The sequence below is a fragment of the Saccopteryx leptura genome, chromosome 1 (genome assembly GCF_036850995.1).
Source record: "Saccopteryx leptura isolate mSacLep1 chromosome 1, mSacLep1_pri_phased_curated, whole genome shotgun sequence".
NCBI classification, from domain to species: Eukaryota; Metazoa; Chordata; class Mammalia; order Chiroptera; family Emballonuridae; genus Saccopteryx; species Saccopteryx leptura.
Window position 1 is genome coordinate 278,337,767 of NC_089503.1, and position 27,361 is coordinate 278,365,127.

At 38.6% G+C, this 27,361-nt stretch overlaps 1 protein-coding gene across 1 annotated transcript in view; it reads left to right on the forward strand.

The window, feature by feature from the left end:
• ST8SIA1 (ST8 alpha-N-acetyl-neuraminide alpha-2,8-sialyltransferase 1) overlaps window positions 1-27,361 on the forward strand; it is a 188,737-nt gene that overhangs the window by 112,411 nt on the left and 48,965 nt on the right. Inside the window, exon 4 of the mRNA XM_066354596.1 lies at window positions 13,875-13,967. Within this exon, the coding sequence (XP_066210693.1) occupies window positions 13,875-13,967 (93 nt within the window). The remainder of the gene's footprint in view (window positions 1-13,874; window positions 13,968-27,361) is intronic.

Here is a 27,361-nt window from a genome sequence, read left to right on the forward strand (position 1 = left end):
ACAAACAATAGGAATATGGAGAAGATAAAAATGTAGTTCTCTTCTAGTCAGTGTAACTTCTGCTTATTGGGTACCTACTTGGGTACCTACACTGTATTAGGCCTTAGCTGGGTTTTAAAATGGCATGTTGAACAATTCTGTCATGGGCTTAAAACCTGGAGGTGAGCTAATGCTCTGACAGGGGTAATTCATAGACAGAAAGTGGAGGGGGCTGAGGCATAGCTGGGACTTTCTGTGCAAAAGTTGTGTCTGGCATGAGCCATTTCCCTTGGACACGGGAATGGCCTTTTGCAAGGCTTTTATATAGGAGAGACCACAAGGGCCATCGCAGTGTTGTCAGTCATGAGAGTGGTGTGAGGTAGGGTGGGAGACGGATTTAAGTTATATGAGTCGACATAATCACCTGGAGAGCATAGAGAGAAGAATAGAGACCTTGGGTCAAGTTCAGGTACTGACTTCAATCAACATGTTGGCATTAAGTAGAGCCAAGAAGCCATTGAAGAAGTAGGAAGATAGGCCCTTGCCACAAACTAGCTCTGTAATCTAAAGCAAGCCATTTTACCTCTGCTGGGGTTAGCTTTTTTTGTTGTTGTTTTTTGTTTTTTAGGTGAGAGGAGGGGAGATAGTGAGGCAGACTCCTGCAAGTGCCCCAACTAGGATCCACCCGGCAACTCTGTCTGGGGCTGATGCACGAGTACCGAGCTATCTTCAGCACCTGAGGCTGATGCACTCCAGCATAGCTATCTTCAGCACCTGGGGCCATGTGCAAACCAATTGAGCCACTGGCTGCAAAAGGGGAAGAGGGAGAGAAGGGGGAGAGTGAGAGGAAGGGAAGCAGATGGTTGCTTCTCCTCTCTGCCCTGAGCAGGGATTGAACTGGGGACATCCATATGCTGGGCTGACCCTCTATCTACTAAGCCACTGGCCAGGGCTGGGATTCAGCTTTCTGATGTGTCTTAGGAGGTGGGAGCAGACACTTCCACAGGCCTTTCCACTGTAGAAATTCCAATGCTACCTGCGATTGTATGAACACTATATAATTGTAAAACAGTGCGTGTAGTCTAGTTTAAACTTTCAAATTGCTCTCAATTATAAATTTATTTGCCCTTTCCAAAAACTATGTAAGGAAGATTCAGATTCAGGGAAGTTAAGTAACTTCAAGAGGTCTTAATGCAACGGATAAGGGGACAGTACAATAAATTTATTTTTAAATTATTCCTGAGTCTGTATTTTTGTGTCACAATATTTAAGAAAGTGGATATTTTAAAGGTAACATGTGGAATACTAGGCCTAAGCATCTTAGGGAGTTTTCTAGTGGGACCATAATTACAACAAACAAAACTGACTAAGTTTGCATTGTATACAAAATGTTGATATATTTAAGTTCAGAATTTATGAATTCCTATGATTAGAGTGCTGAGCACAGTATTAAGCATGACGTTCATAGAAGAATGAGTAAAGCAAGATTGACAAGAACTCAAAGAAGATAGCACCATAGCTAGAGCTATGTATGCATGTACCTTTGATTTAATTTAAAAAATAATGCTGTTTTCATAAAACGTTTGAATTTTTATAAAATCTTATTTATGGTTTATAATATGTAAGTAATTAAATGTCGATAAGTTCTTTTAAAATTATTTTTATCTGACCATTTATAGATCTATTTATAAATGGCTCTTTAATGACATATTTTGTGTACCTTTAGAAAATTGAGGTACTAGCATATATTCAAGGTTAAACAGTTAATGAGTAAATACTATTAGAAATGACATAGTATGTCTGATTCTAGGCTATAGGGTGTACAGACAGTTATAGCCTTACCTGTACACAGTGATATACCAGAGTACAGTTTAAAATGTCTTTCTAGACTAGAGTATAAGAATACCATAATTTTCTTTGTTTAGACATTTTGAAATATATCTTCTAATGCTAAAAATAAATTTCCCATTTTTCAAAGTAAATATTTGCTCTATAACCAAAACCAAAACCTTAAAAAATGATATTGTAAAATAAAATTTATCTGGAATGTCTGTTAGACAGAGATAAGAGTGATTGCATCTTACAGAGCAATCTGGTGCCTCTGGGACACAAAATAGGGCAACAGTTTTGGAGCATTTGAATTGTGCTCAAGTGCATGTTTTGCATGCCTAAGTATACATAAAATTTAAAAAGTAATTTTATGATTCTTTTCTATTTAAAGACTCCTCTCCACCAAACCTATTCCCCACCCACCTCCATTGCCTATTTCAAAGAATATTTCATTTTTTACCAGTTCTGTGATCACATTTTTTAGGATTATGAGCACAGTTGCTAAGACACTTTAGCCATTAATATGTTAATTGTGCCAACAAGCAATAATGCAAAGTTTAAAACACTTTCACACAATTATGACTTATTAGAAACAACTTGAGTATATTACATGTGCCTTTTATGTAAATCTGTGTAATAATCAATTTAGGAGCTGAGAAGCTAAAGTTATAGTGTGTTTTTTCTAAGAAAGGAGCTACAGGAAGTGTCACAGACACTTGCACTTGAATAGAAAGTTTACCCAGAGAATTTAAAGCAGACATTCAAACAAAAATATAATTTCATTATTTTACAGAAAAGCACTTTATAAGCTGTCATCTTTATTGTGTTAAGTATGTTCCTCTACTGTACAATTTGGCAGTCAATATCTGCAACTGTTTCTTGAGCTTTTATTCTGTGGTGGGAGATAAGAAGGAACCTAGACATATGAACCATGGGTCTACCTACCAGGAACACACAGAAAAACAAAGTATTTTCTTCATTTAATAATGACAAAACAGGTTGACAGCACTTCTGCAATATTCAGAGTTTATAGTTTTACCATAAACTAGTTCTCAAATATTGTGAAGAACTATCGAGATCAAAGCTTCTTCAAAAGACAAGTGTCCATATTTTCGCCTGTGTTTTATCCTGGAAGTCATCTTTTTGTTTGCAAAGATTAATTAAATCACAAGACCCTAGTCCACCCCACTGCTGGATGAGCCTGGTTGTTAATGCATAAGCTCAGTCCCTCATAATGGTCCTCAGAAACCACATGAGATGTTGTATGACCACTGAGATCAAGACTTCTCAAGAGTAGGCTCTGTGACTTGGCTTCCCCTGCCCCACAATGCCCACTGTGTTTGTTCTTAGTGGACATTCAGCAGAAGTCACTGACTAGTGGGGTAATCTGTGGACAGCTGCTAGAAGAACAAGTGCCTCATTATCAAAGAACAGATGAAAGGAAGATTCCAAATCAACTGAGACAGGTTTCCGCTGAGGATGTCCTGATGTGGTAGGACTCACAGGGTGAGTAGAAGACAATATCAGGGACTTGAGCTGATCAGCTGAGTGGGTGCCCAGACAATTTCCTGTCCTGGGGGAAATTTATAAGAAAAATTTATTAATTTGGGGAATTGCAGAGACATTAATATTTATTATATTTCTTTACCTACAAATAAAGGATGCTTTAGTTGGTTGAAGTAATGAAAAATTAGTGCTGCCCTGATGGGTGATAGAAGTCAGATTAGAGATATAGGTAGAGAGAAGAAATTAGGAGACAGTAATAAAATAAAACCTACTGGAAAATGTAGATTCATTTGGCGTTGTCATAAATAATAGATGTCTATTTAATTATATTTATATGCTATTTCTGACATGTGCTGTTTTTGAGTTTTTACTATGCACGAGACATCAAGATAGGGACTGTTTATGAATTTCTTCCTTTAATCTTTACAATGACCCGATTAGAAAGGAAAAGACACTATTCTCATTTTTTTAATGGGGAACCTGAGGCCAGGCAGATAAGTTAACTTGTCTAATGTCCCACTGGCAGAAAGCCATGGGATTTGGATTTGCAGTTGCCATATTTTCCTTGTAAACATTTGTAAAACGTTGTGGCCAAGCAAAGCAGACCAGGGAGGCAATGGTATGTGTGTGTAAAGGAGAGGGAGCTATTTTCGTCACCCGGAAAACATCACCTATACTCTTTCCCTTGGCAGAACTGAAATGATGGAGAGTTATTGCATTTCTCTAGACAACGTATCATTATGACTTCATCAGTAGTCACCTCATACCCAGGTCATGGACACAAAAGTAGAGCATGCATTGATTTAGTGTAAGACAGAGTTTGCCCTGACTGTACTATTATAATTTAGAATTTGGGAAAAGAAAGAAAAACAAACATAATTTCTACCTGTCTCTAGAGGTTTATTGGTATTCACAGAACAGTGTAGGCCCTGTGTCCTCTAGTGTACCACACCTTCCTGAGCTGTAATGTCAAGTCTAATACTCCCTGTATTCCACCTCAAAAAAAATGTTATTTTTAAGTATTTTTCTTAAATTTTTATTAATTTTAATTTATTATGTTAACATGAATTCAAGTGTCCCACTCAATAAAACGCCCTCACCCCCACCCCTGTGTCCTCCATTAATCCCCATTACCCCCCACCCCCTAACTCTCTCCCTGCCTTCCCTTTGGGATTTCCTTTCTGGTTATCTGTATCCATGTGTTATGTACTATACATACAGTAGTTTCACTAATCCCTTCACCTTTTCGGATCCCATCCCCTCATCCCCCTTCCTTCTGACAGCTGTCCCTCTGCTCCGTGTGACCCTGCCTCTGCCTCAATTCTGTTCCTCAGTTCAGTTTGTTCATTAGATTACACATATAAGTGAGATCATATGATATTTATCTTTCTATGCCTGGTTTATATCACTTAGCATAATAATCTCCAGGTCCATCCATGCCATCGCAAAAGGTAAGATTTTCTTCTTTTTCACAGCTGCATAGTATTCCATTGTGTATATGTACTACTGCTTTTTAATCCACTTGTCCACTGACAGACACTTGGGCTGTTTCCAGATCTTGGCTATTGTAAACAATGGTGCACTAAACATGGGGATGCATATCTTCTTTTGAATCAGTGATCTGGTATTCTTAAGATATATTCCTAAAAGTGGGATAGGTGCATCAAAAGGTAGTTCCAAGGCCCTGGCTGGTTGGCTCAGTAGTAGAGCATTGGCCTGGCGTGCAGGAGTCCCAGGTTCGATTCCCGGCCAGGGCACACAGGAGAGGCGCCCATCTGCTTCTCCACCCCTCCTCCTCTCCTTCCTCTCTGTCTCTCTCTATCCTTCCTGCTGCCAAGGCTCCATTGGAGCAAAGTTGGCCCGGGCGCTGAGGATGGCTCCATGGCGTCTGCCTCAAGTGCTAGAATGGCTCTGGTTGCAACAGAGCAATGCCCCAGATGGACAGAGCATCTCTCCTGGTGGGCATGCCGGGTGGATCCCAGTCGGGTGCATGTGGGAGTCTGTCTGACTGCCTCCCCGTTTCCAACTTCAGAAAATACAAAAAAAAAAAAAAATAGTTTCATTTTTAATTTTTTGAGGAAACTCCATATTGTTTTCCACAGTAGCTCACAAATCTGCATTCCCACTAGCAGTGCAGGAGGGTTCCCTTTACTTCACATCCTCGCCAGCACTTACTCTGTGTTGTTTTGTTAATGAGCACCATTCTGACAGGTGTGAGGTGATATCTCATTGTGGTTTTAATTTGCATTTCTCTGATAATTAGTGATATTGAACATTTTTTCATATGCCTATTGTCCATCTGTATGTCCTCTTTGGAGAAGTGTCTATTCAGTTCTTTTGCCCATTTCTTAATTGGATTATTTACCTTCTTGGTGTTGAGTTTTAGAAGTTCTTTATGAATTTTGGTTATTAACACCTTATCAGATGTATTGTTGAATATGTTTTCCCATTGTGTGGGTTCTTTTTATTTTGTTCATGGTGTCTTTTTCTGTGCAGCAGCTTTTTAGTTTGATATAGTCCCATTTGTTCATCCTGCACTTTATTTCACTTGCCCGTGGAGATAAATTGGCAAAAATATTGCTATGAGAGATATCAAAGGATTTATTAGGCAATAATTTTTTTCTTTCAAGATGTTGTGGTTTTGCGACTAACATTTAATTTTTATACCCATTTTGAGTAGTATGAATGTTCATGTACATCCTCATGCCTCCTGACCATCCAGAATACAAGATTATCAAAAATTTTTATTTTAAAAATGTATAAGGCAACATTAAAAATAGGCAAATGTATGTTTTTCTTGTTTCCATAAATTGGTTATCAAACAAAAATGATTTTAAGTTAATAAAACTGTAGCTAGAACTAATTTTATTTTTTTTAAAAAACTCACTCCCGGGGGTCAGCGAGCATGAAAAAAACTCAGTACTCAACAGGTTAATTTTGAGAATGGTGTAAGTTGGTGGTCTAGTTTGATTTTTTTGCATATACCCATCCAGTTTTCCCAACACCATTTATTAAAGAGACTGTCTTTATTCCACTGTATGCTCTTACCTCCTTGTCAAATATCAATTGACCATAAAGATGCGAGTTTATTTCTTAGTTCTCTGTTTTGTTCCATTGATCTATATGCCTGTTCTTATGCCAGTACCAAGCTGTTTTGAGTACAATGGCCTTGTAGTATAACTTGATATCAGGAAGTGTAATACCTCCCACTTTATTATTTATTTTCCAGAATCCTGAGGCTATTTGTGTTCTTTTTTGGTTCCATATAAATTTATGAAATATTTGTTTAATACGTTTGAAAGATGCCATTGGTATTTTAATAGGAATTGCATTGAATTTATACATTGCTTTGGGTACTATAGACATTTTAATGATGTTTATTCTTTCTAACCATGAGCACGGTATATGCTTCCACTTGTTTGTATCTTTCTTGATTTCTTTTTTCAATGTCTTATAATTTTTCAAGTACAAGTCTTTTACCACCTTCGCTAAATTCACTCCTAGGTACTTTATTATATTGTTGCAATAGTGAGGAAGATTGTTTCCTTAATTTCTCTTTTAGACTATTTATTGTTGGTGTATAAAATGCCACAGAGTTCTGAATATTAATTTTATATACTGCCACTTTGCTGAATTCATTTATCAGGTCCAGTAGTTTTGACTGAGACTTTTTGATGTACAGTATCATGTCATTAGCAAATAATGATAGTTTTACCTCTTCTCTTCCATTTTGGATACTTTTTATTTCTTCTTGTCTGATGGCTATGGCTAGGAATTTCAGAACTATGTTGAATAAAAGTGGTGAAAGAGGGCACCCCTGCCTTGTTCCTGATATTAAAGGGATTGCTTGTAATCTTTGTCCACTGAGTATGATATTAGTTGTGGGTTTGTCACAGATGGCCTTTATCATGTTGAGGTATGTTCCCTGTATTCCCACTTTGCTGAGAGTTTTGATCATGAATGGGTGCTGGATTTTATCAAATGCTTTTTCTGCATCTATTGATATTATCATGTGATTTTTATCCTTCCTTTTGTTTATGTGATGAATCATATTTATTGATTTGAGAATATTGTACCAGCCTTGCCTCCCTGGAATGAATCCCACTTGATCATGATGTACGATCTTTTTAATGTGTTGCTGGATCCGGTTTGCTAATTTTTGTTAAGAATCTTAGCATCTAAGTTCAGCAAGGATATTGGCCTATAGTTTCCTTTCCTTGTAGTATTTTTGCCTGGTTTGGATTGAGGATTATGCTTGCCTCATAGAAGGAGCTTAGAAGTCTTTCCTCCTCTTGAATTTTTTGAAAAAGCTCGAGAAGGATAGGTGTTAGTTCTTCTTTAAACGTTTGGTAAAATTCATCTGTGAAGCCATCCGGTTCAGGATTTTTGTTTGCTGGGTGTTTTTTGATAACTGTTTCAATTTAATTTGTTGTAATCGGTCTGTTTGGGTTTTCTGATTCTTCCAGATTGAGTTTTGTAAGATTTTATGTTTCTAGGAATTGATCCATTTTGCCTAGGTTGTACAATTTTTTGGCATATAGATCTTCATAGTATTTTCTTATAATCCTTTGTATTTCTGTGGAATCAGTTGTTATTTCTTCACTTTCATTTCTTTTTTGTTTTGTATTTTTTCTGAAGTTAGAAATGGGGAGACAGTCAGACAGACTCCCACATGCGCCCGACCGGGATCCACCCAGCACGCCCACCAGGGGGCGATGCTCTGCCCATCTGGGGTGTTGCTCTGTTGCAACCAGAGCCATTCTAGTGCCTGAGGCAGAGGCCACAGAGCCATCCTCAGCGCCCGGGCCAACTTTGATCCAATGGAGCCTTGGCTGCGGGAGGGGAAGAGAGAGAGAGAGGAAGGAGAGGGGGAGGAGTGGAGAAGCAGTGGGCGCTTCTCCTATGTGCCCTGGCTGGGAATCAAACCAGGACTCCTGCACACCAGGCCGATGCTCTACCACTGAGCCAACCGGCCAGGGCCTCATTTCTAATTTTTAGTCCTCTCTCTTTTTCTTGGTGAGTCTGGTTAAAGGTTTGTCAGTCTTGTTTGCTTTTTCAAAGAACCAGCTATTGGTTTCACTTATCTTTTGTATTTTTTTAACCTCTATGTCATTTATTGCCTCTCTGATCTTTCTTATTTCCTACCTTCCACTTCCTCTGGGCTTTATTTGTTGTTATTTTTCTAGTTCTTTTAGATGCAGGGTTAAGTTGATTATTTAAGCTTCTTCTTGCCTCTTAAGGTATGCCTGTAATGCTATGAACTTCCCTCTCAGGACTGCTTTTGCTGTGTCCCATAAATTTTGATTTGTTGTATGTTCATTTTCATTTGTTTCAGGGAAATTTCTTATTTCTTCCTTGATCTTGTTAACCCATTCATTATTTAATAACATGCTAGTTAGCCTCCAAGTGTTTGAATGTTTTTTAGTTTTTCTATTATAGTTGATTTCTAGTTTCATTCTATTATGATCAGAAAAGATACTTGATATGATTTCAACCTTAAATTTACTGAGACTTGTTTTGTGTCCTAACATGTGGTCTTTTCTAAAGAATGTACCATGAACATTTGAAAAATAATTATATTCTGCTACTTTGGGGTGAAAGTTCTGAAGATATCAATTAAACCCAGTTGATTTACTGTGTCATTTAAGGCTACTGTTTCTTTGTTAATTTTCTGTCTGGAGGATCTATCTACTGATGTTAGTGGGGTATTAAAATACCCTACTGTTACAGTATTGCTGTTGATCTCGTCCTTTATATCCATCAAAATCTACTTTATATATTTAGGTGCTCCTGTAGTAGGCACATACCATAAATAATTACAATGGTTATATCCTCTTGTTAGATTGTCCCCTTATCACTATGTAGTGACCTTCTTTATCCCTTACCATAGCCTTTCTTTTAAAGTCTATCTTGTTCAATATAAGTATTGCTTCCCCAGCTTTTTATTCATTTTCATTTGCTTGAAATGTTTATTTCCATTCCTTCCATTTCAATCTTTGTGTATATTTTGTTCTTAGGTGACTTTCTTGTAGACAGCATATGTACAGGTCCTGTTTTCTTATCCATGCAGCTACTCTATGTCTTTTGATTGGAGCATTTAATCCATTTACATTTAAGGTTATTATTATTGCCATTTTATTCTTTAAATCTATAATCTTCTTCTTTTCTATGTCTTTATTATTCTTTGTGCTTTTCACAGCAGGCCCCTTAACATTTCTTGCAGTACTGGTTTGGTTGCAATGAATTTCTTGAGTTGTTTTTTTTTTGTCCAAACGCCTTTTATTTCTCCTTCAATTTTAAATGACAGCCTTGCTGGATAGAGTAGTCTTGGTTGTAGGTTCTAGTTTTGCATCACTTTGAATATTTCTTGCCAATCCCTTCTGGCCTCAGGTGTTTCTGTTGAGAAATCTGATGCCATCTTTATTGGGGGCTCCTCTCTAGTTACTTAACTGCTTTTCTCTTGCAGTTTTCAGTATTCTTTTCTTATCTCTTAACTTTGACATTTTTATTATGATGTGTCTTGGTGTAGGCCTTCTTGGGTTCCTCTTTAATGGGACTCTGTGCTTCTTGAACTTGTGTGACTTTTTCCTTCATTATTTGAGGGAAATTTTCAGCTATAATTTCTTCAGACAGGTTTTCTATCTCTTCTTCATACGCTTCTCCTTCAGGCAGAGGTGGATTTAAAGGCGGGCACACTGGGCACATACCCTGGGCCCTGATTTCTAAAGGACCCCACAAAACCCCAACTTTATACTTTTTTCTAAGTTTGGTTTCATATGTGCAATTTTAACATTAGTAGTACATAATATTTTTTATTCATTTAAAAATATAGTTAACACATATTTTTATTTTTCCTGTCTCTTTTTTTTAAGAGGCCCAATATTTTCTTGTGCACCCAGGGCCTCAAATGACCTTAATCCACCTCTGGGAAGGAACTTCTATTATGCGGATGTTGTTTTTCTTCATGTTGTCACAAAGGTCTCCTAGAGCAGTGGTAGTCAACCTGGTCCCTACTGCCCACTAGTGGGTGTTCCAGCTTTCATGGTGGGCGGTAGTGGAGCAACTGAAGTATAAATAAAAAGATAGATTTAACTATAGTATGTTGTTTTATAAAGATTTATTCTGCCAAACAGTGAAAATCTGACATAAAGTACTTGGTAAGTAATTATTATTATATGCTTTAACTTGCTGTAACTCTGCTTTATAAATTTTATAAAGTACAGTTACTTCACTACTTTATAAATCACCATTACTGTGGAACCGGTGAGTGGTTAGAAAATTTTACTACTAACAGAGATACAAAAGTGGGCGGTAGGTATAAAAAGGTTGACCACCCCTGTCTTAGAGTTTCCTCAGTCTTTTTATGCCTCTTTTTGTTTTGCTTCTCTGCTTCTGTTTATTTTGTCTTCTGAATCGCTGATTTGATCCTCTGCTTCGTCCAGCCTGTTGTTGATTCCTTCTAGTGCAGTCTTCATTTCTGATATTGTATTTGTCATTTCTGACTGGTTCTTTCTTATGATTTCAGCATCCTTTTTGATGCTTGCTATCTATTTAGGTGCTCATTATGACCATCCATTGTTGTTCTAAGTTCCTTGAATCATTATTTTAAACTATGAATCTGGTAATTTGGTTGCTTCCTTTAATTTAGTTCTTTTTCTGGGGATTTCTCCTGTTGATTCATTTGGGTCATATTTCTTCATCTGCCCATTTTGTCTGTGTATTAGGTAGCCCTGTCTGACTTTGAACTTTTTGTGGTGTCTTTATGAAGAAGATAGGCTCAGTGGTACTGCCTTCCAGGCCACCTGTTTTCCTTGTTCTAGGAATGCTTATTGAGGGTACTATTTTTCCTCTTGTTGTATGTGAGTATGGAAAGAAGTTGGACCTTTCATGGGAATGGTTATTCCTTTAGGTTGGCTGACTCTAAGGGTCCACCTTGATTATATGTACTACACACTGTGCAGTGTCTGTCCTGTGGGGGTATTTCTTCTCCACTGTGTCTGGTGCCTGCTAGACTCCTTTGGGCATGCTTCTTGTGTAGCTAGCTGAGTGTAGGGTTGGTGCTGTCTGCCACCTACTGCCAGTTGTGTTGGTTCTAGATCTTCTTGGGCTGGTGTCAGCTGTTGTTTGTAACCTGATGTGGACTACCTGTCTGCAACTACTGCTGTGTTTGCTGTTTATGACTGTGTTTCCTGTGCTTGGGTAGTATGCGAGGGACCAACCTGTGTATAAGGATCAGCTTTCTCCTGCTAAGAGATGAAAGCAACCCCAAGCTCTGTAACATTTGTCTCCACTTTCTCCACCTCCTCTTGCAGCTACCTGGTCTTTCCACAGAATCTTCTGTGGAAAGACTGTAGTGTGGTTCCAGACTGGCCTCACCCAACCAACCCCTCTACAGGTTTCAAGCTTGTTGATTTAGAGCAGCTGAGGTTGGGAATTCAAAGTTACTGGGATCCCCTACTTCAAGGATGTCTTGGTCAGTAGCTCAGTATGGGGAATGTGGCCTCTATTCCAGATCCTAATCCCTCAGCCACTGCTGGATATTCAGATTTTATTTCTCCCCAGCAATGTTAGCAACAGGTTCAGATCGAGTGTTGCCAACAGTGCCTTCTGCAGAAGTTCTTACAGCTGGTGTGACCCCGATTTCAGTGAGAAAGACTGAGAGAATCCTCTCCTGAGGCTGACTGTGCCTCCCTCCAAAAAAGTGGCTAAGGCCCTTGACCAGATCCAACAATAGATTCACAGGGATCCACATTTTAAATGTCCATGCTCCAAGTCTCTCTCCCTTCCTCCTGTGGAATTTAGCCCAGCAGGGCAGGATATACAGCACCCAGGTCAGCTGACTGTGAAGCTCCACCCTATCCAATGCACATAAGCTGCTGTGACAGTGCTGATCACAGAGAGCAGAACTCGCCTCAGCTGGGCCAGGTGTGAGAAACCCTTCCTAAGGACACCCCACTACAAAGGTCCTGAACTGATGCTTTCTGCAGCTGGTCACTGGATATGCCAACCCTGGGCCTCCCTGGCAGGAACCGGCACAGACCACTGGGAGACACTGCCCATGACTAACCCTTAGCAACCTTCTTGGAGCTACAAGCAATGAAGAGTTTGTGACTGCCTCTGCTGAGCCCAGGTGCACATGGAAATACCAAGCTGAACACCGAGGCTGGCTTTTTTACCCACAGTGGGCTTGGAAGAAGGTCCACTTAAAAGGCTATGGTTCCCTGAGTCCTGCCTCCTGCAGCCTCTGTCTGCTGGCTGCTTGTTGGGCTGGCACCTGAGAAAACCTTGGCTGGAGTCTAGAGTCTGCGGCAATTCAGGGATTAGGAAAGATGGTAGTTGTGGCTCTGCCCCTCAACCCCAGGTGTCAGTCTGTCCAGACTTTTTCACAGACCTCAGTAGGATGTGGCCTCAGGTGTCCAGTGGGTGTAGCCTCTGAGATGCTGTTGTGTGGTCTTCCTGTCCTCCAGACAGTTTCTACTGTGTCTCCTATGTGGGGGAATTACCAGTCTTAGACTCGGGAACATGTTGGGGAAAGCTCTGGGCTCAGCATCAGAAAACTGTTGAATCACTGATGTACCTCTTGCTTTCTGACTTCTCAGAATGACCCCATCTCCATGACGGGGGCAGGAGAAATTCCTGAGGGTGGAGCAGTTGCTTCTCCTCAGGCTGATTTCACTCAGATGGGACTGCTCCACCCAGGAAAGATGGAGACTGTGGTACTGTATTGAAGAAAGACTCAGCATAGGGGTTCTGGTGGCCATCCCCCACAGTGTCTTTCCCTGGGCCTCCAACTTTACACTGTAATGCAATTCCAGTCCTCTCAGCTCTCCCTCTACCAGAGTCCCGAGTAAGTGTCCGTGAACAAGATTTTCTGTGCAGGCCCTTTACGATGGAGCCTGTGTCTCTGAGAGCTCCGTCTCCTTCTAGCAGACAGAAACCCACTCTTTTCACCTCCAAATGCTGTATGGACCCTACTCTAGGCTCTGGGGCTCTACTGGGGGCTCTGGGCCTGGGCTGAGCACCCACACCTCTAAGGGTGACCCTCCCCACAGTGAGAGTCCCTCTGGACCCTCAGCCGCCCCTTACACCTGGGAGCAGGGCAACCCTTTCCACATCTCTGCCCTTCCTACCAGTCTCGGTGTGGCTTCTTCTGTGATCCTTGGTTATAGACTCCTCTTCGTTTAGTCCAAAGTTGGTTTTTCAAGATAATTGTTCTTAAATTAAGCTGTAATCCAATTTGGTCCTGGGAGATGGCAGTTAGATCGTACGCCTACTCCGTTGCCATCTTGGAATCCTTCAAATGTATTTCGAATGGAATAAATGCATTCTAGTTATGTCTCTTCCCTTTCATAGATCATTTAGTTCTCTAGTTGATATTTTCTTTCTTTTAAAAGAGTACTAGTTTGTATGATAGTGCTTTGAAAATGCTGATAAGTTGTTTGATGTCCATTAAAAGGGAGAGGCATAAAAGTTATCTGTGAATTGAACTAGACTTAGTAAAATTATTTGTCATGACAATTTTTATGTCATTCTAAAATGTCTGTTCTTGTTTTTTCTAGATGCAATCTCCCTCCTTTGTCAATTGAATACACTAAAGATGTTGGGTCCAAAAGTCATTTAGTGACAGCTAACCCCAGCATAATTCGGCAAAGGTAAGCATTTATGACTTCTGTTGGTGAGGAACTAAAGAAGAATTTTGAAGCGTTTAGCATCAAAGGCAGTGAGCATAATTCAGTTTGGGAAACAAGGAAGAAAACCATCTGGATAAGCAGGAAGGATGAAGAAAGGACTTGTAAATAAACTAAGCAGGATTATGAGAATCTAAACACTATTTCATTCTGCTGGGATTCTGTTTCTTGCCTTCAAAGATGGTAGAAATAACCTGAGCATACATACACTGTTTTGCTCAAAGAAGCAACACACATCCTACTTACGCATTAATACTACTTTCCAATTTGTTGACTTCAGTCCCAACTCATTGATTGGCATTGATTATTGAACTAAATTAATATCAATTTTATTATTATCAATTTTATTAAGAATAAGAACAAAGACATGACTGATGTCCTGCATATTCATGCATGAAAATAGCAATATTCTCAGTATGTATATGAATGTATGATGATATGATATTATATTGCATTATATTTGATCAGACTTGGGAAGGCAGATGGAAAATTCTTGCTCTAGTATTGATTCCAGACACCTTGGCAGCTACTGTGAGAGCTTGTGTGGGTCAGTCTCTAGTTGATCAAGCCCATGAGTAAGCTATTTCTCCAAGGATTGTTGACTGTGGGATATGACTCAGTCTCTGTGAAAAGAGGAGTCAGACATTGACTTTAGATGCATTTGTGTAGCTAGCAATTAAGAGTGAAATATACATCCAGGCTCCCGGTGCTTGTCACCAAAGAAGTCCCATCCAAATGAATAGCACTTGTATATCACTTTATCAACAATGTTGAACTACTTGTTTTGGTTCCTAAGTAAGTATTCCAATTAAATATATAGATATTTAGATATATAACAAATTTCTTTTTTATTTAGAAAATTAAATATAACAGGGTAACATTGATCAGCAAAAGTATGTAGATTTTGCGTAAACATCTCCACATCATTTGGATAGTCAGTTATGTTGTATGTCCATTACCCAAAGTCTAATCATCCTCCGTCACCTTATATTTGTCCCTCTTTATACACTCCCCCTAATTCCCTCCCCCACCCCTTCTGGTAACCTCTGCACTCTTTTTTTTTTTTGTATTTTTCTGAAGTGAGAAGCAGTGAGGCAGACAGACAGACTCCCACATGCACCTGACCGGGATCCACCCACATGCCCCCCAGGGGGTGATGCTCTGCCCATCTGTGGTGTTGCTCCACTATGACTGGAGCCATCCTCAGCACCTGAGGCGGAAGCCATGGAGCCATCCTCAGCAACCTGACCAACTTTGCTCCAATGGAGCCTTGGCTGCTGAAGGGGAAGAATGAGACAGAGAGAAAGGAGAGGGGGAAGGGTTGAGAAGTAGATAGGCCAGGGCTGGGCAACAGTTTTTGCCCCCAGGCCAGATTAGAAAGAAAACTTTTTTCACAGGCCAGACGAAATATTAAAATTAAAAAGTGTTAAATACACTTTTAATTGATTTGTTTAAGTAAACAAAAAATGATTTGTTTAAGTGAATAAAATTTTATTATGTAATTTGTTTATAAATAAATGTGAGTGAAAAAAATTTTAATATACAATATTATTTTAATAAAAATATTTTTTAATAAAAATATAATTACATACCATATAAATATCCAAACTGTATTGAAATCAATCAAAACAATATTTAATTAATAGAATGAGCTTGAAGAGGTTGTATTGCAAATAAAACAATTATTTCATTTTACAAACAGCTTGGACATGTTTTCAGTTATCAACTACAGCTATTGTCTATGCTATAGTGCCACTTGATTCAGCACACATGACCACAAAAATAACAAATTGTTTGACCTTGGGTGAGCACTGGCAAACTCTGCCTAGAAGAATGTGGGTTTCACATCGCTGCTAAACATCAAACAGTTCATATTGAGTACAGATGAATACAAAAGTTGTAAATCTTTACAATGGATTTTTTTAAAAAAATAATGAAGTATCGCAAATCCATTTGACCAATTATTGGAAGTTAACCCTAGATTAGTCACATGCGAATTCTTTTCCGTGTATCACTCTTATTAAATATCTCGATTTCCAATAATCAAAGATGCTTGTGTTTCGGAGTAGCTGAGATTTTAAAGTAGCAGAGAATATTAAAAATTTAATTATGGGCTGCATAAACTCATTATGCGGGCTGGCCTGAGATAGGCACTTCTCCTATGTGCCCTGACCGGGAATCAAACCCAGACTTCCACACTCTGGGCCAACGCTCTACTGCTGAGCCAACAGGCCAGGGCTAACCTCTGCACTTTTATCTATGTCTATGAGTCTCAATTTTGTATTCCACCTATGTGTGGAATCATAGCTTTTAGCTTTTTCTGATTTACTCCGTATAACAGCAAACAATTTTTAATTTTGATAGATATCGTGAAATTACCCTTCCAAAATGCATCTCTTCAGTAATAGATAAAGATGGCCTTTTTCCTAATCCTGAAAGAAACATTATGTACTACTATTAATCTTTTAAATTTTTGGCAGTGTGTTGAGTGAAAAAAATGGTATATTATTTGCTTGCTTATTATACATTCTTTCTGGATAAAAGAAGAGTTGTGTGAGTATTGGCTACTAGTGCTTCTCCTAATTACCTATTTGTATTTCTTGTTCATTTTGTGCTTTTAAAAAATATTTTCTTGTTGATTCATAAGAACTGTTTATAATAGTGATATTAAGTCTCTGTTTGCTATATATGTAACAAACATTTTCTTCTAGTCTGTCACATATCTTTTAACTTATTTCCTATAAGAATTTAACTTTATTTACGCATTGACATTTGTTAATCTTTTTCTTTATGGCTTTTCTTCATAAAAAATCTTTGGATGATCTTTCTTATCCACATTTTATCCAATAAGAAAATATTATACTGCTTTATTTAGTACACTTATAGTTTCATTTTTTATAAATAAGAAATTTAGTCTATGTGAATGTATTTATTTTTATAACACATTTATTGTTTTCAACAAAAACATATGTTCATGATAAGAATTTAAAATTTAAAAAAAGTACAAAGAAGAAGGTAAACAACCATATCATTTAAAATTAACAGTAATTAATATTAGGTAAACTTTTTTCTCAGATAACTGTACTTCATATGTTTTGAGAACTTTGAAGCTATTGTTTCATTATCTTCTTAGATTCCATTGTTGTCAGAGGTCTAATAGGAATCAATTTATTTTTTATTTTAGCAAAGCCTTTTCTCTATCCACTGATACCTTCTAAAAATTTCTTTCTATTATTTAAATTCAGATAGTTTATAAACATATATCTTGAAATGGGTGGGTTTTTTTATTAATATTGCTGAGCACATTAATGAGAGATTCTTTTTGTTAGAAGACTTGAGGGTTTAGTGGTGAAGATTCTGTATGAACTCTAAAGCAAAATGCCTTGGATTTTCTCCCTGTTTGCCCATTAATGGGCTATGTGATCTTGGTTAAATTACTTTACACTGTCTCCTTCAGTTTCCTCATTTGTAGAGCAGGAGTAATAATGCTTTTAGTGAATTGCATTATAAATGTATGTATATGTATCTATGTGCATATATGTGTATGTGTGTATAGATCTCTATATATTCTAATGATATATAAAGCTTAGAACAGTGCTTGGTATACTGTAAATAATATATGTGTTAGCTACTATTAGTATTATTTTTGTCTCTGAACATTCTCTTTCTTATGTGTGCTCCATGCTGTTGAGTCAGCTTCGGCTCCTGGTAACCTTATGAATGAGTGATGTCCTCAATGCGTTGTCCTCAGCAGCCCAGCTCAGCTCCCGTAGACTTGCATTTGGTTTTCTTCTTTTCCTGCTGCCTTCTATTTTTCCCAACATTATTGTCTTTTTCAAAAAAACCTGCTTCTTCATGGTGTGCCAAAGTAGGGTAATAAGACAGTCTCCCCCCTATGTGTCTGATTATTTCTTCTTACCCATTGTATTTGCTCTCTCTTTCTGGTCCTCCTATGATGTGGATATTAGAACTTTTAGATCTATTATCTAAGACTTCTCTTTTCCTATACCACATCATCATAATCGTGTGTGTATGTGTTGTTCCAAGAATAACCCCTTCAGCTCCTAAGTCATATTTTACTGTGTCCATTCTGCTATATAGAATACCATTTCATTTTTTAAAAATCGTGTTTTCATTTTCTGTGAATCTAATTATTTCATTTTTAAAAATTTTTATTAATTTTAATTTATTGTGTTAACATGGATTCAAGTGTCCCACTCAATATAACACCCTCACACCCACCTTTGTATTCCCCGTTAATCCTCATTACCCCTCTCCCCCTAACTACCTCCCTGCCTTCCCTTTGGGATTTCCTTTCTGGTTATCTGTATCCATGTGTTATGTACTTATACATACAGTAGTTTCACTAATTCCTTCACCTTTTCGGATCCCATCCCCTCATTCCCTTCCCTTTCACAGCTGTCCCTCTGCTCCCTGTGACCTTGCCTCTGCCTCTATTCTGTTCCTCAGTTCACATTGTTCATTAGATTCCACATATAAGTGAGGTTATATATTTGTCTTTCTCTGCTTGGCTTATTTCACTTAGCCTAATAATCTCTAGGCCAATCCATGCTGTTGCAAAAGGTGAGATTTCTGTCATTTTCATGGCTGTGTAGTATTCCATTATGTATATGTACCAGTGCTTTTTAATCCACTCATCTAATGATGGACACTTGGGCTGTTTCCAGATCTTGGCTATTGTAAACAATGCTGCACTAAACATGGGGATGCATATCTTCTTTTGAATCAGTGACTTGGTATTCTTAGGATATATAGTATTCCTAAAGTAGGATAGAAAAAGGCAGTTCTATTTCTAATTCTTTGAGGAAATGCCATGCTGTTCTCCACAGTGACTGCACAAGTCTACATTCCCACCAGCAGTGTAGAAGGGTTTCCTTTTTTCCACACCCTTGCCTGCACTTTTTGTGTGTTGATTTGTTAATGAGCACCATTCTGACAAGTGTGAGGTGGTATCTCATTGTGGTTTTAATTTGCATTTCTCTGATGCTTAGTGACATTGAACATTTTTTCATATGCCTATTGTCCATCTGTATGTCCTCTTTAGAGAAGTGTCTATTCAGTTCTTTTGTCCATTTTTTAATTAAATTGCTTATCTTTCTGGTGTTGAGTTTTAGAAGTTCTTAATAAATTTTGGTTATTAACCCCTTATCAGACATATTGGCGAATATGTTCTTCCATTGTGTGGGCTGTCTTTTTATTTTATTCGTGCCGTCTTTTGCATGCAAAAGCTTTTAGTTCAATATACTCCCATTCGTTTATCCTGTTCTTTATTTCACTTACCTGTGGAGATAAATCAGCAAAAATATTGCTATGGGAGACATTGTTGAATATATTGCCTATGTTTTCTTCCAAGCTGTTTATGGTTTCATAACTGACATTTAAGTCTAATTTTGAGTTTAATTTTATGAATGGTGAAAGTTGGTGGTCTAGTTTCATTTTTTTGCATGTACTTGTCCAATTTTTCTAACGTCATTTATTTTTTAAAATTAATTTTAATAGGGTGACATTGATAAATCAGGGTACATATGTTCAGAGAAAACATCTCTAGGTTATTTTGACATTTGATTATGCTGCATTCCCATCACCCAAAGTCCAATTGTCTTCCGTCACCTTCTAACTGGTTTTCTTTGTGCCTCTCCCCTCCCCCTCCCTCTCCTCCCCCCCACCCCGTAACCGCCAAAATGTTGTCCATGTCTCTGAGTCTCATTTTGATGTCCCACCTGTGTATGGAATCATACAGTTCTTAGTTTTTTTCTGATTTACTTATTTTACTCAGTATAATGTTATCAAGGTCCATCCATGTTGTTGTAAAGGATCCGATGTCATCATTTCTTATGGCTGAGTAGTATTCCATAGTATATATGTACCAAAGCTTGCTTTATTTATTTATTTATTTATTTATTTATTTATTTATTTATTTTTCATTTTTCTGAAGCTGGAAACGGGGAGAGACAGTCAGACAGACTCCCGCATGCGCCCGACCGGGATTCACCCGGCACGCCCACCAGGGGCGACGCTCTGCCCACCAGGGGGCGATGCTCTGCCCATCCTGGGCGTCGCCATGTTGCGACCAGAGCCACTCCAGCGCCTGAGGCAGAGGCCACAGAGCCATCCCCAGCGCCCGGTCCATCTTTGCTCCAATGGAGCCTTGGCTGCGGGAGGGGAAGAGAGAGACAGAGAGGAAAGCGCGGCGGAGGGGTGGAGAAGCAAATGGGTGCTTCTCCTGTGTGCCCTGGCCGGGAATCGAACCCGGGTCCTCCGCACGCTAGGCCGACGCTCTACCGCTGAGCCAACCGGCCAGGGCTATTTATTTTTTTTAATTTTAATGGGGTGACATTGCTAAATCAGGGTACATATGTTCAGAGAAAATATTTCTATCTTATTTTGACATTTGATTATGCTGCATTCCCATCATCCAAAGTCCAATGTTTTCTGTCATCTTCTAACTGGTTTTCTTTGTGCCTCTCCCCTCTCCCAACCCTCTCAATCTCCTCTCCTCCACCCCATAACCCCCACACTCTGTCCATATCTCTGAGTCTCATTTTTATGTCTCACCTCTGTATGGAATCATACAGTTCTTAGTTTTTTCTGATTTACTTATTTCGCTCAGTATAATGTTATCAAGGTCCATCCATGTTGTTGTAAATGATCCGATGTCGTCATATCTTATGGCTGAGTAGTATTCCATAGTATTGAATATATATGACCCAAGCTTTTTAATCCACTCGTACGCTGATGGACACTTGGGCTGTTTCCAGATCTTCGAGATTGTGAACAATGCTGCCATAATTATGAGGGTGCATTTCTTCTTTTCAAACAGTGCTATGGTGTTCTTGGGGTTTATTCCTAAAAGTGGTATAGCTGGGTCAAAAGGAAATTCGATTTTTAATTTCTTGAGGTATCTCCATACTGTTTTCCACAGTGGCTGCACCAGTCTGCATTCCCACCAGCAGTGCAGGAGGGTTCCCTTTTCTCCACATCCTCGCCAGCACTTATTCTGTGTTGTTTTGTTGATGAGTGCCATTCTAACTGGCGTGAGGTGATGTCTCATTGTGGTTTTAATTTGTATTTCTCTAATGATTAGTGATGTTGAGCATTTTTTCATATGCCTATTGGCCATCTGTATGTCCTCTTTGGAGAAGTGTCTGTTCACTTCTTTGCCCATTTTTTTGATTGAATTGTTTGTCTTCCTGTACTTGAGTTTTACAAGTTTTATATAAATTTTGGTTGTTAACCCCTTATCAGATGTATTGTCAAATATATTCTCCCATTGTGTAGTTTGTCTTTTTATTCTGTTCTTATTGTTTTTAGCTGTGCAGTAGCTTTTTAGTTTGATATAGTCCCATTTGTTTATCCTGTCTTTTATTTCACTTGCCCGTGGAGATAAATCAGCAAATATATTGCTGTGAGAGATGTCAGAGAGCTTATTGCTTTCTTCTAAGATGCTTATGGTTTTACGGCTTACATTTAAGTCTTTTATCCATTTTGAGTTTATTTTTGTGAATGGTGTAAGTTGTTGGTCTAGTTTCATTTTTTTGCAGGTCGCTGTCCAAATTTCCCAACATCATTTGTTAAAGAGGCTGTCTTTACTCCAATGTATGCTCTTACCTCCGTTGTTAAATATCAGTTGTCCATAAAAGTGTGCGTTTATTTCTGGGTTCTCAGTTCTGTTCCATTAATCTATATGCCTATTCTTATGCCACAACCAGGCTGATTTGAGTACAATGGCCTTGTAGTATAACTTGATATCAGGAAGTATGATACCTCCCACTTTATTCTTCCTTTTCAAATTGCTGAGGCTATTCATGTTCTCTTTTGGTTCCATATAAATTTTTGGAATATGTGTTCTATATCTTTGAAGTAAGTCATTGGTATTTTAATCGGTATTGCATTGAATTTATAGATTGCTTTGGGTAATATAGTCATTTTAATGATGTTTATTCTTCCTAACCATGAGCATGGTATATGCTTCCACTTGTTTGTATGCTTCCCTGATTTCTTTTATCAATGTTTTATAATTTTCCGAGTACAAGTCTTTAATCTCCCTGGTTAGATTTATTCCTAGATACTTTATTTTTTTGGTTGCAATAGTAAAGGGGATTGATTCCTTGATTTCTCTTTCTGACAGTTCATTATTAGTGTATAAAAATGCCTGATTTCTGAGTATTGATTTTATATCCTGCCACCTTGCCAAATTCATTTATCAGGTCTAGTAGTTTTTTGACTGAGACTTTAGGGTTTTCTATATACAATATCATGTCATCTGCAAATAATGATAGTTTTACTTCTTCTTTTCCAATTTGGATGCCTTTTATTTCTTTTTCTTGTCTGATTGCTATGGCTAGGACTTCCAGAACTATGTTGAATAAGAGTGGTGAAAGGGGGCACCCCTGCCTTGTTCCTGATCTTAAGGGGATTGCTTTCAATTTTTGCCCATTGAGTATGATGTTAGCTGTGGGTTTGTCATAGATGGCCTTTATCATGTTGAGGTATGTTCCCTGTATTCCCACTTTGCTGAGAGTTTTGATCATGAATGGGTGCTGGATTTTATCAAATGCTTTTTCTGCATCTATTGAAATTATCATGTAGTTTTCTCCTTCCTTTTGTTTATGTGATGAATCACATTGATTGATTTGCAAATATAGTACCAGCCTTGCCTCCCCAGAATAAATCCCACTTGATCATGGTGCATGATTTTTTTCATATATTGTTGGATCTGGTTTGCTAATATTTTGTTGAGGATTTTAGCATCTAAATTCATTAGGGATATTGGCCTATAATTTTCTTTCTTTGTGTTGTTTTTGCCTGGCTTTGGAATCAGAATTATACTCACCTCATAAAAGGAGCTTAGAAGTCTGCCTTCCTCTTGAATTTTTTGAAATAGCTTATGAAGGATAGGAGTTAGTTCTTCTTTGAATATTTGGTAGAATTCACTTATGAAGTCATCAGACCCAGGACTTTTCTTTGTTGGGAGTTTTTTGATAACTGTTTCAATCTCATTTGTTATAATCAGTCTGTTTAGGTTTTCTGATTCTTCCAGCTTAATTTTTGGAAGATTACTTGTTTCAAGGAATTTGTCCATTTCATCTAGGTTGTCTAGTTTTTTGCCGTACAGTTCTTCATAGTATTTTCTTACAATATTTTGTATTTCTGTTGCGTCAGTTGTTATTTCTCCACTCTCATTTCTAATTTTATGTATTTGAGTCCTCTCTTTTTTTTCTTCGTGAGTCTGGTTAAAGGTTCATCGATCTTGTTTACATTTTCAAAGAACCAGCTCCTGGTTTCATTGATTCTCTGTATTGTTTCTTTAGCCTCTATGCCATTTATTTCTGCTCTAATCTTTATTTTCTCCTTCCTCCTACTAGCTCTGGGCTTTATTTGCTCTTCTTTTTCTCGTTCTTTTAGATGCAGGTTCAAGTTGTTTATTTGAGTTTTTTCTTGCTTCTTGAGGTATACCTGTAATGCTATGAACTTTCCTCTCAGGACTGCTTAGGCTGTGTCCCATAAATTTTGAGTTGACCTATGCTCATTATAATTTGTTTTTAGGAATTTTTTTATTTCTTCTTTGATCTCATTGTTAACCCATTCATTATTTAATAACATGCTATTTAGTTTGCAAGTGTTTGAGTATTTTTCAGTTTTTCTGTTGTGGTTGATTTCCAATTTCATGCCATTGTGATCAGAGGAAGTGCTTGATAGGATTTCAGTTTTCTTAAATTTGTTGAGACTCCGTCTGTGCCCTAACATGTGTTCTATCCTAGAGAATGTACCATGAGCACTTGAAAAGAATGTATATTCTGCTGCTTTAGGATGAAAGGCTCTGACAATATCTATTAAATCGAGTTAATCTAGTATGTCCTTTAAGTCTGCTGTTTATTTGTTAATTTTCTTTCTTGAGGATCTATCTAGTGATGTTAGTGGGGTATTGAAATCCCCTACTATTATAGTATTGCTGTTGATCTTTTTCTTTAAAAAAATCAAAGTCTGCTTTATATATTAAGGTGCTCCTATATTAGGTGCATAGATATTTTTATCAGTTATATGTTCCTGTTGGATTGCTCCCTTTATCATTATGTAATGGCCTTCTTTATCTCTTACTATATCCTTTGTTTTATAGTTCATTTTGTCTGATATAAGTATTGCTACCCCAGCTTTTTTTTCATTTTTCATTTGCGTGAAATATTTTTTTCCATCCTTTTACCTTAAGTCTATGTGCATTTTTTGTTTTAAGGTGTGTCTCTTGTAGATAGCATATGTATGGGTCCTGTTTTCTTATCTAGGCAGCTACCCTATATCTTTTGATCGGATTATTTAATTCATTTACTTCTAAGGTTTTTATTGATATGTAGTTTTTTATTGCCATTTTACTCTTTAAAGCTGTATTCCTCTTTTGCTATATTCTTTTTCCCCTTTGATCTACTTACAACAGGCCCCTTAGCATTTCTTGCAGCCTTGGTTTGGTTGTAGTGAATTTCTTGAGTTTCTTTTTGTCTGGAAAGCTTTTTATTTCTCCTTCAATTTTAAATGATAGCCTTACTGGATAAAGTAGTCTTGGTTGTAGGCTCTTGTTCTGCATTACTTTGAATATTTCTTGCCATTCCCTTCTGGCTTCAAGTATTTCTTTTGAGAAGTCAGAAGTCATACTTATGGGAGCTCCTTTGTAGGTAATAGTCTTTTTTTCTCTAGCAGCCCTTAATATTTTCTCTTTATCACTTAGCTTTGGTATTTTAATTATGATGTGTCTTGGTGTAGATTTCTTTGGGTTTCTCTCTAATGGAATTCTCTGTGCTTCTTGCACTTGTAAGATATTTTCCTGCCTTAATTGAGGGAAGTTTTCAGCTATGATATGTTTGAACAAAGTCTCTATTTCTTGTTCTTTCTCTTCTTCAAGAACCCCTATGATGCGGATGTTATTTCTCTTCATGTTGCCACAGAGCTCTCTTAGAGTTTCCTCAGAGTTTTTGAGTTTCTTTTCTTTTCCTGCTCTGCTTTCATGCTCTTATTTATCTTGTCCTCTAACTCGCTGATTCGATCTCAGCTTCATCCATCCTGCTTTTAATTCCTTCCATTGTGTTCTTCATTTCTGATATTGTATTTGTCATTTCTGACTGATTCTTTTTAATTATTTCAATGTCCTTTTTTATATTTTGCCAACTCTTTATTTAGGTGTTTGTAATGACCATCTATTGTTGTTCTAATATCTTTGAGCATCCTAACAATCGTCATTTTAAACTCTGCATCTGGTAATTTGATTATATCTGACTTATATAGGTCCTTTTCTGGGAATTTCTCTTGATTCATTTGTGTTACATTTCTCTGCCTTCTCATTTTGTCTGTGTAAAAGAAGGTTTTGGGCACTGGGGTCCACTGGGTGTAGTCTCTGTATTCCCTAGATGCGGTCTCTTTGCAGACCCACCACCCCCTTTGCTGTTGCTGCCTAAGGCGTTCGGGTATGGGGGTTGCTGGTGCCTGCCCATTGGGGCTGTTGCTGTGGTTTCAACCTCTCCTTCACGGGAGTGGCTGTGATCATGTGCTGGGGTGTTCAAGCCTCAGTGGCTTTGGCCTTCACCCTGCCCCTGTGGGTGGTGTTATGCTTGGCCCTGAGGGCAGGGGTGAGCACCTTTGTTTAGCTGCGGGTCTCCACCTGATTGTGGGCTTTTGCCCCGCCCTTGCAGGAGGAGCCTGCTTGTGGGACAGCTGCAAGCCTTGGCTCCACAGGGCAGGCAGGACTGTTTGCCCACACTCAGTAGGGGGACTCTGCCTGTTCTGCGCTTTTGCCTCCACCCCCACAGGAGGAGTCGGCTCCCAAGTCAGGCCACAAGCCTTGGTTCCGCGGGTCAGGCAAGGCTGTGCTCCTGCGCCCTTGCTCAAGGGTGGGTCTCCGTCCCTTCTGCGGCTCCTGCCCTTCCCCTGCAGGCTGGATTACAGGCAGCCCGCAGCTGGGCTTGACAACATCTGCGCGTCCCCTCTTCCCCAGCCAGGCAAGACTGAGCTCACACCTGGGCCTCAGTGGTGGCCAGCTGGCTTCCACCCTTGCCTATAGAACCGCACTTCTGTACCCCACTGCCATCTGCCCTGCGAGCCCTCAGCCATGTGGGTGGGGGCACTGCAGCTCAAACCCTAACACTCACTACTGTAGTCCCGAAAGCTCCCTCCTTCTAAGCGACTCTGCTCTGAGTGTCACAGGAGTGCTTGTTTGGCTGGTGTCCTACTTCCCTTAGCTGGTATTGCTGTTTCCACGGGAAATTTTCACTTCAGATTTGGGGAATGACTCGTCCCAGAGGTTATTGTGGCTGTCTCTCAAAATGTTTCTCCCTGGGCCTCCTAGATTACACTCTCTTCCTGCTACTCCAGTCCTCTCCCCTCTGCCTGTCCCCCGGAGCCCCGGGTAAGTGGTTGTGAGAGAGGTTTTCTGCGCAGTCCCTTTAAGAAGGATCCTGGGTCTGAGAAATCAGTCTCTTTCTCACAAACAGTATCTTGTCTTGTTTCCAGCTAAATACTGTCCCTATGCCTCTTCTAGGCTCTGGGGCTGCAGACTGGGGCTTTGTTCCTGGGACTCAGGACCCTCCTCTCTCTTCTAAACTCACTTCCCACCACGCAAGTCTCTCCCAGCTGCCATTTCCCCTGGGGAGCTGGGCACCCCTTTCCACGTTTCCACTTTTCCTACCTGTCTCAGTGTGGCTTCTTCAGTGTTCCTTGGTTGAAGAGTCCTCTTAGTTTAGTCCAAAGTTGGTTTTTCCAGATGATAGTTCTTATAATTAGTTTGTAATCCACTTTGGTTCTGGGAGGTGGAAGTTGGTATGTCTGCCTACTCCATGGCCATCTTGTCTTCTCTTACACCATTTATTAAAGAGACTGACTTTACTCCATTACAAGTTCTAACCTCCTTTGTCAAATATCAATTGACCATAAAGGCGGGGTTTTTTTGGGGGTTCTCTGTTCTGTTCCATTGATCTGTATGCCTGTTCTTATGCCAGTATGAAGCTGTTTTGATTTCAATAGCCTTGTAGTATAACTTGATATCAGGAAGTGCAATACTTCCCACTTTATTCTTTATTTTCAAGATAGCTGAGGCTATGCAGGTTTTTTTTAGGTTCAATATAAATTTTTAGAATATTTATTCTATATATTTGAAGTATGCTATTGGTATTTTAATAGAAATTGCATTGAATCTATAGATTGCTTTGGGTAATATAGACATTTTAATGCTATTTATTCTTCCTATCCATGAACACGGTATATTCCTCCACTTGTTTGTATCTTCCATGATTTCTTTTTTTTCAATGTCTTGTAATTTTCTGAGTACAAATCTTTCCTCCTTGGTTAAATTTACTCCT